Source organism: Gallus gallus, chromosome 4 (assembly GCF_016699485.2).
Source record: "Gallus gallus isolate bGalGal1 chromosome 4, bGalGal1.mat.broiler.GRCg7b, whole genome shotgun sequence".
Lineage (NCBI taxonomy): Eukaryota > Metazoa > Chordata > Aves > Galliformes > Phasianidae > Gallus > Gallus gallus.
In genome coordinates, this window is record NC_052535.1 from 63,141,880 (window position 1) to 63,156,417 (window position 14,538).

At 33.9% G+C, this 14,538-nt stretch overlaps 1 protein-coding gene and 1 long non-coding RNA gene across 3 annotated transcripts in view; one reads left to right on the forward strand and one right to left on the reverse strand.

Moving 5' to 3' along the window:
* The window catches only part of LOC112532334, a 37,561-nt gene that overhangs the window by 15,330 nt on the left and 7,693 nt on the right, over nt 1–14,538 (forward strand). The window lies entirely within an intron of this gene.
* TUSC3 (tumor suppressor candidate 3) overlaps nt 1–14,538 on the reverse strand; it is a 184,544-nt gene that overhangs the window by 4,925 nt on the left and 165,081 nt on the right. For both annotated transcript variants that reach the window (XM_046940707.1, XM_420692.8), the window contains 2 exons: nt 3,457–3,531; nt 1,483–1,573 (listed from right to left, as the gene is read on the reverse strand). In XM_046940707.1, coding sequence (XP_046796663.1) covers nt 1,483–1,573; nt 3,457–3,531 — 166 coding nt within the window. The remainder of the gene's footprint in view (nt 1–1,482; nt 1,574–3,456; nt 3,532–14,538) is intronic.

The window sequence follows — 14,538 nt, forward strand, 5'->3', positions numbered from 1 at the left end:
CAGATCACTTTCCTTAGCAGAACAGAGTAAAAAGCAGGAAAAGACCTTCTGTGCATATTGCAAGGAGAAGAGTTTCACTATCTTGAGTAGTGGTATGAAACTGAGAATACAAAGCTGGCTTCTTTACTAACACACAAGACCTACTAATGAAAATCAACACTAAGTATCAGAAAAAATTTAGTATTCCCCGTATGACTCATTAATAGTGACTGTAAAACAAAACAAAACAAAACAAAACAAAAAACCAGCAGAATTGGTAATGCTAATAGACAGTTCTTTCATTCTCTACTTACTTGAAATACAGACTTTTAAATCTGCATTGCTAATGTTTCCCTTATGTGTATTTTGTGCATGCAATAGATGACAATTTATCGTGTCAAAAGATCTTCCAGCAAAGTGTTACTATAACTGCACTACAACATGAATGTCATCCATTTACTCTTCAACCACAGTAAACAGTAACACAGACTAATATATAACATGTGATTTATTGGTCTAATAGTTTAAAGAAAACAATTTCACTGGAAATAATGAAAATCTCATATTTTTAAAATGCATCCTTGCCACTTAGAGTGGGGAAAACAGCTATTATACATCTTAGCTGTACTGTAAAGCCTTGCACAGCATGTTCAGACTATGTCAATTGTATAAATATGTCTAATATGTATATATATGTATGTATATATATACATATATATATATATATATATATATAGTACGTAGGAAAAAGATGTTAAAAAGGAGCAAAGACTGGAGCAAAAGCAAGAACAGCACAGTTCCAAATAGGATCAAAAATCAATCCAAAGTTATTGGAGTTAGTTGGAACAACAGAAGATTGACTTTTTCTCATTAAAAATATTTTAGATTTCTTACATAACAATGCTTTGGGAGTAAGAAATCAACAGATTTCTCTGCTTTGTTCTGTAAACTTGACAACTCAGGAAACATCACTGCATTGCTTTTATCTCAAAGGCCTGGTCCATCATTACTTAATTGCATGCTACTTTTTCCTCTCGCCTGACTTTTTCATGTAAATCTAAAAATAGTATCAGGATCATGAGAAAATGATATGGGTTCTTGGCAGGCTATTAAAAAAAGTGTATAACAAATGAGCAAGATGTAAATCAGAAATCTAGACAATCTGTACAGGTGGCTCACAGCTGAATCACAGAAAGAAATATGTAAAAATTTTATAAACTCAAGCATAATTTTTCCTTCACATTTTTCATGGGGCACTATATAAGCCATGGTCTGCACTCAAACGTAACTGGTCTGCATTAACAGCCATTCTAACCATTCTAACGTCAGCTTTCCATCCCTTTTTGATTTGCTTCAGTTGATCACCTTTCTTCCTGCTTTTTCCAGCTCCCATAGATTCCAGTGGTAAAAATTAAAGATTTGTTACCTAAAAACTGTTCTTAAATTTAGACAATGTTATTAAAATATATATGATAGAATTATAAGAATTTAATGAGAAATTACCTGTATGGGTAGCCATGGTATTTGGAGCGGAATATGGACAACAGGAAGCTGAAGAAAAAGACCACCAGACCGAGGCCTACCAGGCATATTACTGGAAAGAAAATAACTTTGTTTACTAGCACATAAAAGATTTAAAACTGGAATCTCTACAAAGAATATTATTTATGTCAATCATTTATATAGAATTTTGACAGTGAAATACAGAAACACTGCTGCTTGCCTACTGATGCTCACTATCTTCTGATAGGATTTCAAATACACATGGAAATAATATTTACGGTTATTAAGAAAAAATAACTTGTCAGTTTAAATGTACTTTCAAGAAAAGAGAGCAGCAATTTGCAACTCAAATGTTTGTGGATGCAAACACCTTACTGCTGATAACAGATTTAATAACCCTGTAAATTATACATATCAAGCAATGTCATTTCAGGTATTTGCTTGTTCTTTTGGAAAACAAATTACATTTAGAAAAAAAAAAAAAAACATCCCTGGACTAATGGAATCATGCTGCCTCTAGTCAGCCATCTAAGGCTAAAGTAACTGCACAGGCTGTTTAGTAACTGCTTTATTGAAATCTTAGTGGCTAAAGCATTTCACTGTATTAAGTTCCAGGGCTGGCAGAGAAATTACTCTTAACAGAAATATTATGTCTTTGGGTATTGAAGTTAAGTAACAATGACACAGACCTTCTGAGACCATCCAGATGCAAGCTCTTTGAGCCTTTTCAGGCTAAGAATGAATTAGCAAAGTAAATACTTAAATTAACAAATCAAATCTGAAACACCAGTTGACACTGGTAGTAGTAGTAGCAAAAAACCTTTTCAATCATCATAGCTCACTCATATGTGTGCAAGTGAAGAAAAAGAAAAAAGAAAAAGGAAACATTTTACAGTCTGATGTACATAACTGCACCTCACCTATGAGGGCTGCTCCAAAAGTATTGCCTCAACCCACCACAACAGAGGTGGATGGTGGTGGTATGGCAGTGGAGGTGGAAACCTCCCAACAATATCACGTTACATTTTGGTGCCATGTGACAACAGCAAAGGGGCAGTCTGACAAAATGGTATCTGACACAGAAGTGTGTATGAAGTAAAGGTGTGTCACTGAACTCTTCCACGTGGAAAAAATGGCATCCACTGACACACATCGACGCTTGCTGAACATTTGTGGAGACCAAACAGTGGATGTGAGCATAGTGAGGTGGTGAGTTATGCATTTCAGCAATGGTGACAGCAACAGTGGGTCACCTCTGCTGGTACAGATTTTTGTGAGCTCAGTACACAGGCTTTTGTTCATTGCTATTGAAATCTTTAAAAATCTTCAACCTCTTATGTGAGAGAAAAGTAAATGGCTTTATGGTAGGAAGTTTAAATCTGAAAAAAATGCTTTCATATCATGTTCTTATGCAACTGACTGCCAAAAAAAAATCTTTTAGATACTCTGAATGAGAATGAAATTCAGAAAAAAACATAAAACTAGCACTTCTGGCTAGGAGTCCTTAGACGTTACATGTTAGAATATATTCTGCACTGTTGTGCTTTTACTTTCCACTGGAGACATACTGTACAAAGTGTAACAGGAATTTTTTTCACTCCTTTGCATGTTGTCATGAGCATCTTATATGCCGAAACTCATTTTGAAAATGGTTTGAAACTCCTGTTCTTTAACTCACAGACTTTCAATATTGTACAAAGCCAAAAAGTATTCACACTCTGTGCCTTTCTACGTCATAGAGATACCATGTCAAGTTGTAAGTTGACTGGGGATGCTTAAGACTTTTTTTTACTGTTACAACACAGAAATATAATTTTATCTATTGAAGCTCTATGCTATATTCTTCTCTACCCCACAACATGTAAAAATTAGTTTAAGGAAGAGCTTTTAAAAACTTAATCAGATATTCATTTATTCATTTGTAATCTCTCAATATCTTTTTAATTGTGATAAAATTGTCTTAATGTAACTTACTTCTCCTCTTCCCAACATCCCCTTTGGAGGTAGCAGCTTCATTCAGGAGTACCATTCCCATGGTGATAGCAGCATCTATATCACCATTGTCAAGGAAACAGCAGATGTGTGGATACCTCAGAAAGGCACAAAGGCACAGCTAAAAGCTAAAGCTTTCAAGTTGATAAAAAATATTTATATATAAAACTGCGTATCACGATTTACTGTACCAACAGATTCATCTGGGGGAAAAGTAGGTAATAACATTTTCCTTTGAGCATGCTACATAAAAGAGGAAAAACAGTTCAAAAAGGTCTAAAGAGTAAGTCCTTATGCAGCACATATGACTTTTCAATAGTTATGGAAATAGATATTCCCCAATATTTTTCAGTATTTGGTATATTGGAAGTAAAGGATGTTACAAAATGAAGACTAAAAGAATGAGAAATCATTCCTATTCCACAGTGGTTTCTTTCATGAAAACTGAAGCAGTTGGACTGCTTTATCTTTAATCTGCTTCTCAATAGACATTTGCTCAGTCTTTAGTGTCATATTGCAGCAGAGAAACATCCCAGAGGCAAAGTCCTCAGTCACTCTGAGTTTTATTGTCTAATTATTACTGTTAGGAATACAAACAACTACATAATGATAAAACAATTTAGCACGATCTTAAACCATACAATTAATTGCTTACTTAAAACTTTATAAATAAAAAAGAATGGTCGCTACTCACTGCGTTTAAAATCTGTTCTGAGGAGGAAGCACACATGAATGCCACATTGAAGCAGGAGTGTGTCAAGTGAGCTATATCTCACAATTTCAGAAAATATGAATTTTAATAGACACAGCTGGATCTTGAATAAGGGACAGATTTCTGAAATTTACTTTCCCCAGGGCTAGGCAGCAGGATGACAGACTAACTATCAAATTTATGAATGAGACATACTTCAATTTACCTACACATATAATACACATGAGATGCTTCAAACATACTACAGTCATGAACAATATTTCCAGCCTCTGATGCTATACCTGTATTAATGTTATTAACAGTAACATTTTTACATTACAAATGTTCAAAATCAGACAAAAATTCTCTTACGTGTATTAACGTTATTAATAGTAACATTTTTTATGTTACAAATGTTCAAAATTAGACCAAAATTCTCTAATACCTCTGAAATCTCAGTTATACAATTTCAGTGAAACTGAGCTTGGATGAAAGTATTTAGAAATGCCAATGCTAACATCATTTCACTTCATCAGAGATTCAGTATCCTGATTCAGGTTTGAGATTTGTGTGTTTCATACACATAGATTGAGAAAAGTCAAGTGAAGAATAACAGAATTTTAAAAAAATTCTAGTGGCAAAATGTGGCACGTGTTCATATCAGCCAACAGGCAATATCAAGGCAATATAAGTTAAAACTATTTTTCAGGTGCCTACTTATGGTCCTAAATTAAGACACTTACAACACATGCATAAGGTAGAAGGCATGGGCTCACTTGGAAACTTGAAATAAATCATTAAGGTTGAGTTTTGCACAGTATCATTGTTTAGAAATGTGAAAAACTGGCGATCTACTTCCCCCTGAAATTAGGCATTCCCCATGATGTTGGTCCACTTTACCAGAGAGAGAAAGATGCAATATTCTTACTGGCAGAGAAAAGCAAGGAAAAGACTGCAACCAAAACCCAAAAATTCTAGGGAATAATCTCTTTGGATTCTCAGTCTCAAGGCTATTTATAGTTTGTTGTTCTTTACCCTCCAGGACATCAGAAAGTCAGAGTAAATATACAAAGGAAGTTATTATTAAATCTATGTTAAGAGAGATATCAGAATCACTATTATTTCCTCTTTGAATGGCTGTTTTGAAAGAAGAGCTCTAAAATTTCTTGAAGGCAAAAATAAGCTGGTAATACTGTGAATTCTTCAGACAGACATTATATTACTACTGGGAAGACTGCAGATGAAAGATAAAAGGAAAGCAAGAATAAAATAGTAGGTAATTATGCAAGGACTTTGTAGGTTAAGATAATGAAAATTTTGTTTCTTGGAGCAAATTGAAACACAAGAGGTTTCCTCGTGTTTCACCAGGAACACAGAACATCAAGAAACACTTCTGTACTGTGTGGGGGACAGGGCACTGGCACAGGCTGCCCAGAGGCTGTGGAGTCTCCTCCTTGGAGATCTTCGGAAACTGCCTGGATGTGGCTCTGAGCACCTGCTCTGGGTGCCCCTGCTGGAGCAATGGTGGACCAGATGGACCCAGTGGACCCTGCCAATTTCAGCCACTCTGTGACTCTGTGAAAATGCTTCATAATGATCATTAGGACCTGTCATGTTTTACACATATAGCTCATTCATCACACGCTCATCAAAAATCTTATTAATGGATATTAAAAATAAGCTACCTCAAACATGTTTTCCCTTATGTCATCCTTGGGTTTAATCATGTCTTCAGTAAAGCAACAGGCTAAAAGAAACTTTAAACATGATTTCTTTAAATGTTCACACCAGGCCTAGCGTTACAGATAATGTACAGTATCTTTTAATGCATTGTTCATGAATGTATTTTATCTTAATTCTGCTACAAAATTCAGTAAAATGCGTATTTCAATTTAAAAAGTACTCAATAGACTGAGTAATATTGAAAACATAACAAAACCATCCCAGGAGCTTTTTTGTAGGCTTCACAGAATATTTTAAAACCTTTCCCAAAATATCTAAGGGAGGGAGGAGGACAAATGGAATCCACACTATGATACAAATTAGAAGAGAAGGTAAAAATCACCTTCTAAAATTTTTTCCTGAGCACAAGAGACTGGAAATTTCTTGTGCAACTCATATGCTTCTAAGCAAGACTAGAAAGGGTGTCATGAAACTTATTCATTTCTCTGCTTTCAAATGTTAAGAAAGCAAAAAAAAAGAATGGAAAAAATTGCAAGAAAAGCTGGAAGAAACACCACACAAATTCCACATATATTTCTACCCTATCAATAAAAGCCCCTAACCTTGAATTATCTAATAACAACTTTATTTTACCAACCTCTCATTTAGATTTATAACAGTAATTAGTTTTGTCCTTAGTTTAACTGAATCATGAGGAAAAATCAAAGGAAAAAATAATGCAAAAAACATTTAGCGGCAGCTCACCAGAGCATCTCAGGGAAATGCTATGCTTTGCAAAGCTTTTGTACTGCTACGCAAACAAATTTATTTGCTTGATTACTTCATGCGATATTGCACATAATGCAGTTCTTTGCCTTTTACCTTACCTGTTTTTTTCTGCGGGAAAACAAACAAACAAAACAAAACATAAAACCAAAACAAAGAACAAAACCCAGTAAGAAGCCTTTTTTTTTTTTTTTTTTTTTTTTTAAACAATGATTTTTAATCCACTTTTCCTATTACTGGGAAGAATGGTTTGACAAAAGCAACATCTCCTCTGCAACTCAGAGCAGGCCTACAACCAGCTGAACTCTGCTTTTTTTTTTTTTCCCTCTCTTTTGGAGACTCACATCATTACCTCTCCAAATTCCTTCACATTGTCACTACTTCTGCTTCAGTTGTTGCTTTCTAACTTCAGTCATCATTGGGTTTTCAGCCTCACTTGGTTGATGTCACTGACACTGGCTTTATAACTTCACACTCTAACAGTGATTGAGTCAGTTACTTTAAATATGTGATGTTGAAGCAAAACTTCAGTCAGTTGAGTCCTGATTTCAATGCAATCATTAGCTTTGTACCATGGAATATTTCTTTTAAATTACTATTTTGGGCTCCTCTTTCTAGCATTGTATGTTATGTCTTTACATCATTTTGATATTCCACAAAACAAAAGCAACAGTCCTGTTCCAGAAATAATATTTTAACATATCTCATTTCTTCAGCAACATAGAATTTAAAGTTTTGTCAAGTAGTTAGTTACTTGGACAGTTTTCCATCTTCAAAAAGATTAAAAGCATGAAAAGATGTACTTGTTTTCTGATTCCTGTTGATCTCTGTCACTATGCATTAAGAAACTACTCTGAAAAGATAAGGGAAATGTGACACTCAGATAAACCATAGCTAGCAAATGTTTTCAACTCAGATGCTTATGCTTTCTGGTAAACATATCCTTTTGTAGCAATTTTCTAGGTGTATCTACAAAGCCTGTTAAATATCTTTCCATTTTTTAATTTGAAATTATTTCTGTTTTACCTATTAAACTTCTGCTGCTCCTCTTCCCAGATGGCACATAATCCTCATTGAAATTGACAACTTACACGAATTACGTAGTGCTTTTGAAAAGGCTCTGAATACCTTGATAAATGAGGAGAAGTTTAATAGTATGATGATCAAAATTCATAAGATTATTCATAAAATGATCATCAGCAGCAGAGTACGATATGTAGCTCTGCAAATACCAAGATGTTTGATTAGAAGTATTTTTAAGAAAAATGATTGCATCAATAAACTCTATAATGACAGATACCTTACAAAATGAAAGCAATCACTAGTAAATACTGGATACTTTTTATTAGCATGCTTTGACTGAAAAATTAATTACTACTAATTCCAGCCAGAATGCCCCAAAGAAGAAAACCAGGCAGTCTGTAAGTTATTAATGTGATATACCATTTATATCAATTCTTCACAAATTTAGTCCTAATTGCTAGTGAGTAGGGAACAAAAGGAAAGAAAATTAGTTGAGAGAAAACTTGTTAAATTGGTAAAAAAAAGTACAGTAGTCTCATTCAGATGTTGCTGGATTACTGCTAAGAGTAAAAATCCTAAGTCAACATTATTCATAGTAAGAAGTAACTATGTTGTATCTGTGGACCATTTAATAATATATGAGCAAAAATAACTAAGGGACAAATTCACTTCACTCAACTCTGTGTTCAGCTTACTGTTAATTAACATGGGGATAGTTTATCTCTCAACCTTTAAAAACTTCTAGTTCACTTTATCATGCATGGAACAAACAAAAACACAAGCATCTTTAGTAAAGGGGTATCAAGATTAACAGAAAAATCTGACTTACTGTATACTTTTTTGTTCCCCCCTGAGGAATAATAAATAAAACATGATATGCTGTCGCCTTATGAGAAGAAGGCATATCCCACCAACCTAGAAAATTATTTGCCTTAGCTTCTTCCTACTAATATTTAAACCTCTAAAATACCTGCTATAATTTCAGAAATACTGAATATGTGTTAACTATACTTATTCTTTAACTGAGCAGTTTCAAACTGTATTTAACTTTCAGCTTACATTTGAGAAATCCAAGCATAACATGCATTCCAATCATTCTACTCAGGAAATACTCTTTAGCTACGTCCAATTCTTGAAAATGAAGTGTTAGTAACTTTTCCATCTTGAGAATCTGATTTTTTTTTATGATAAGGTAAAGAAACTAATCAAGAAAAGTTATGGTTCTGAAATGAAAGTGCTCTAATAGTTTCTTTTATGACATTGTTGCTTCATTTCATGAACAATGAGTCTGATGTTCCACTTCTACTCTTCAGTGTGCCATCAATTCTGAATTAGACCATAACCATCCCAGCGGATGATTCAACAAGACCTGAGGGCTGAGGAATGAGTTAAGATACCAATCTTTATATGTCTGAACTCAGTGAAGGATAACTCCATATGTTGATAAAATGAGCATAGTTCAAAAATTATTTGTTTGAATAAAAACGTAACTTATTCATAAATTGTACACAACCAGGTCAAACATCGACATATTTAATTGCCTGAATTGTAGCTGTACTGACAGTCATGGTAAAAACCCTGAATATTCCTTCAGACCAAGATTCTCTGGCTTTTGCTTTTCAAGAGTTTTATGAATTATTACACTAGTTTTGGCACTCAAGTTCCCTTCAACGCCTTGAAACCAGCAATTCACAACAGTGAAGGAGCTGTAAGTCTGCATTTCATCCATTTAAATGTCAACTAAAGTACAACACCCTTTTTTGATGCTTTTCCATCAACTGTACAGAACAGAGAATCAATTTGATAGTAATATAGAATCTGCTATAGTGAAAAAGTACCTTTATTATTCATTTGATTACTGTCAGCTTCAATTCATGAGATTTTCACAGAGATTGTCATTTTAATCCAGAGATAATCTGATGAAACCTGCCCTCTTGTGATGCTCTTAGACATTTGAAAATGGAAAGGCTGTATAAAAGCTTTAGAAGAAGATAAAGATTCTGGAATGCATTGTAACTCAACTGCAAAAAGATAGCATCGATATACCCAACTAAGCTTGTACTAAATCGCTAATCAAATATTAATCCCTCCAACTCCAGGTTCTACAGCCTGATTTACATCCTAGTTATTCAAACTGGTGTTGCCTTCTAGGATCACATCTGAAAATAACTTTGTGGAGATTAATTTTACATTCAGTCTTTATGACTTCTTTGTATTTATGAATTATATAACTGATGGACTTTCAGGGTTAGTCTTGTACATCTTACAGACTCTTATACCGTAGTTTGTCATTGTACAAAATGAAAATCATTTCTGACCTTATTTACATTTTACAATATGGTCCTAGAATTCTTCTGTTCTAGAGGCTCATGAATCACAGAAGTGTCCACAACTCCACAACAAGCAGATAAAAAAAATGAATGTTCCTAGTAGTTTCACTTCTTAACTTTTAAAAACATGTTTAAAACAAGACATATTTGAGGTATTTATCAAAACATAATTTACTCTTCTAACACTTTATTCCAAACAGTCATATTACTTAGAAGCACTTTATTTCAAATGCTATACTTGTTTCAGCACATTGCCTCATCTCTTTGCTAGTACACAATTTTTAGCATGCATACACACCTTTTCTCTTGCTTTCTCAAAGCACCTATAGATTTTTTAAAGAACATCACATACCTCATCATATATGACTGTAGGCTAGTATTGTACTTTCCTTCATTTTTAAAGATCTGTGCAGTACCATAACAGACATTTTATCCTTAGCTGAATGCAGTCAAGGACTATTCAATTTAGTAATAGCTGTCTGGGGATACAGAAGGTAAAAAGCTTAATTTTGGACTATGTTCTTGCATCTTCAGTCAAACAATTATGCCACTTAACAATTAAAATACCCATTCAAACTGTAAGCTGATGGAGAAACAGTGAAAAATGCTGTTGTCTTCAGCCTGCAGTTCGTGAATGTTTTTTCATCTGTGTACTAGCAGTCAGATATTTGTAAAAGGCTGATAAGGAAAATCAGACAATTACCAGAGCAACAGTTAAATTTGCTTCACAAGATTCTGCACTTCAACTGGAAATTTATAGAGAGTCAAATATTGAAAAAAAGTTGAAAAATCACTGAGCTAGCAATTTCATACACGGGACACACACCATCTTTGAGAGCAATTTACCAACTTGTTATTCAATTAGCCGATGAAAAACACTGCATGTTGTACTGACAAATACCCATCTACAAACATACAGTCCTTATGCATCTCGGTGGCATCTAAGAGATTTTAGTATTTTCCTCAACAGGTCATAATTATGAATTATTTTGAGATCAAATCAGTTGGTGAATGAGGTAAAAGAAAGAAACATCAATCACAATACTATTGATTGAAAAATTACCATCTCCTTATGCTTTCTTACGTTTGGTAGGAGTCAGGCAGCCTCCAAAAGAGCCTACAAAGTTAACAGACACTAGTGGATAAGTGCAAGTAGAGCACTGAAAACATGCAGTATGTTTTGTTACATTGGATGTTGATTCATATAGTTAATTAAGAAAAATGTTTAAAAATGCTATAATTTTGTTCTATTAGTTCCATATTTTTCAACAAGGGTGATCTTTTCTTTTCTTACCCTTAGGATTAAACAAATAGAAAGGTTATCTCACTGCTTTGATTGGCATCTTCTTTTACATAATTTCTGGGGGACATAATTTGATTCCATTGTGAATAACTGATAATGTCTTGGAACAGAGATCTAAACAAATATATTTCTAGGTCTAATTTCAAGTTCCTACACTCAGTGACTACATTTGTACAAGCTCTACTGACACGCGGAAAGGCAGCTTCCATTTAAATTCATTCTGTGCTTAAGTTTCCTTAAACTGAAGAGGCATTCAGTATACTTCATTAAATTCACAGTGTAGGACAGGAAATGTCTTTCGTAATAGGTGTAATTTAACTGCTATGGAAAAGATTTGTCTTTTTCTTCATAACCAATCAGGTTTCTTTTTCCTTTTCAATCAACATCTCATATTCACTTACACAGCTGTCACATTCAATTCTGCTTTGGGAATTCAAATTAACAAACTGGAGAGACATTTCTATTTTCACTTAGGTGCATGTGTTTTTATCAGCGTTAAAGTTAAGTAGGTTTAGCAGTAATAATGAGAAAGGTTAATATTAAATGGCTAATTCCCATAACAATGCCTTTATTTAGGCAAATTTTAGAAATTTACCTCTTTCTGTGCAAATAATTTGCTTAATAACTGAAACTCTTGGCAACGCAAATATTTATGGTAACTTTTAAGCTTACTCTGTATTATAAAGATTTACTGTTATTGCATAAAGAAAAAGATACAACACATTCAAGTCAGTTTATTTCACAAGGAATGACAATGGGCATTCATTAGAAGTACTGGTTAGTGAAATGAACAAATGAGTCTTTCAGCTTCAATAAAGCCTCTCCAACTCTACTGCTCCTTACCTTTCTTGCTGTATCTTCACACAGCCATAATTACAGCTCAGACCTGCACATTCCAGTGATTGATACAGCTACATTTAATATCAACAGCAGCACTGATTGTGCAGTTTACTTTATATTCTTCCGCTCTTAAAAAGACAGCTCTTAACTCCACAGTTAAATTTCTACCTGCAGTTTTTTTCTTCTTTACAAATACCTGATTTTTATTTCTGAGTCATTGTCTGTGACCCTTTTTCTGCCAGGAAAGGGCTGAAAGAACAGACACCAGCAGTCTTGAACATCATTGCCATAAGGGACGTGTACAGTTTTTCAGCTTGGAGAGGAGAAAAGAAAGATAAATCTATATTCTATGAAGCCTGAAATAGATTGAAAAATTAAATTAAAATTAAAAAAGCACCGAACACTACTTCCCATGTTTTAACAAATGCACAGAACAAAGTTTCATGAAACTAACAATGCAAATTCATTGCTATAAAATACTGTGCCATTACCAATCAAAAAAAGGATAAAAAAGAAATAAGAATGTATTCATCAGTAGCTAGGAGATAAAATATACTCTGTGTTAGGTCTAGTTACAAAATCCCTAACTTGCCAATTATAGTTTGATGTTTTAAACTCATCTAAAGAAGAGGTTAAAAGTCACTGCTGCACAAAGATGTAAACTATGACAATTACTTGGGAATATGCTAAGCTTTATTGTTAAATTTTAACATGTTTAGATATATCCTCTTTTTTATGAAGTAGACAACAAATACTATATACATTGTCTTTGCACAATTACTTATATGAATAAATTTATTCATCTGTGTAAATTATGCAGTCCTGGCATCCTCATAGATATTTCAACTCCTCAGAGGCAAAATCTTTTCATTACAGACTGTGCGATGGCTAGCATGTTGATAGCTCCCATATAAGTTACTGCTTTCACATGCATTTAACAACAACAATAAAAATATTTCCATTTTAAAAAATCGATACTATGCTCTTGTTATGTATTTTTTGTTTGCAGTCTGCCATACTTATTCTACAGCAAGTATCGATCTGTTTCTGTGATCACTTATCACTTTTGTACTTCTCAGACAAGTCACAATATTGATAAAACTACATAACTTCCTAAATTATTCTGTGCGTAAATTACACACAGTTGGTTGGAGAAGTGATCATCAGGCTTATATAGGAATAAATGTATTACATGAAACTTCCATGATTGCAAATGATAACCAGTTTTTGTTGCTCCTGGGAAGAAAACCCAGATGCTTTAGAACTCAACAGACTTTAGCTGAACTTCATGCCAAACCAACTAACAGGGCCAGAGCCAGTCTGAAAAAAAAATAAATCTTTTTGCATGAAAATATTACTGAAGACATCACTATGAGGTTGGCAAAAAATCCAAATGGAACCAAAGAAGAACCATAAATCATAACCAAGTAAGTTCTTTCACTGTTCTGCCAGGTACTCACACACTACGTCTTATTAGCTCAGACAGTTTTGGTTTTAGCTCAATATATTTGATCCATACCAGAACTAACAGCCTGAGTGCCAACTGAATGACTGAACAGACATTCATGTGTGTGTGCAACAGTGTTTATTAATTCTGGATTAACTTAAGCATTGGCAATCAGGTACCTCATACGGCATTCTTTCTAGTGGGAAAAGTGTATTGGGATGCTAAGTCAACTGTACATTTGGATATATTACAGTTTAGATAGATGAGACCTCTGTCTTGACAGGGTGGAGGTACTGTTCTGAACTAAAATGCTCTCAGAATAAGTACAAATATACTGAAGCTGTGCTATGCTGGAGTTTGACCAGAGATATTGTGTACACAGCCAATTCAGCATCCTGATGCGATATGGACCACATGACCATTTGATTTCAAATAACAGAAGTAGCATGTATGATTCTGAAAGACCTACAAATCCTCATTTCATAGGGTAAAAGGAATATCAGAATTAAAAGCACTACCTATTACACAAAGAACTGTTTATCTAATTTTAAAAAGTCTACTCAAATTTTTATTTATTGCAGCCTGAAATTCAAAGGTCAATGTCAAAATACAATTACTATTTTTTTTTCTTCAATTACTACAAGGAATCTTCACCCACGCTGTAAGATACTGTGAACTCCAGCCTCAGTAAGATGGCCTCCATCCGCCATGTCTAAAGAGCTTCAAAATGAACCAAAACCTGGATTTTGAAAATGAAATAATGCCTCCTTTATTGTTCTGAAGAACTTATTATTGTTTTTAATGACTTCAGAAAGACATTAAATCAAACATGCCAGCTAGTCTAATCTGCTGCTAAGTGGAATGCCAGTATTTAGTTGATGGAAAACATATAGAAATACAAAATTAATCTCTACAAATAATCAAAGTGCTATTTTTCTTTAGTGTTTTACAGATTTAGCATCCAATGTGCTTCATTATTACA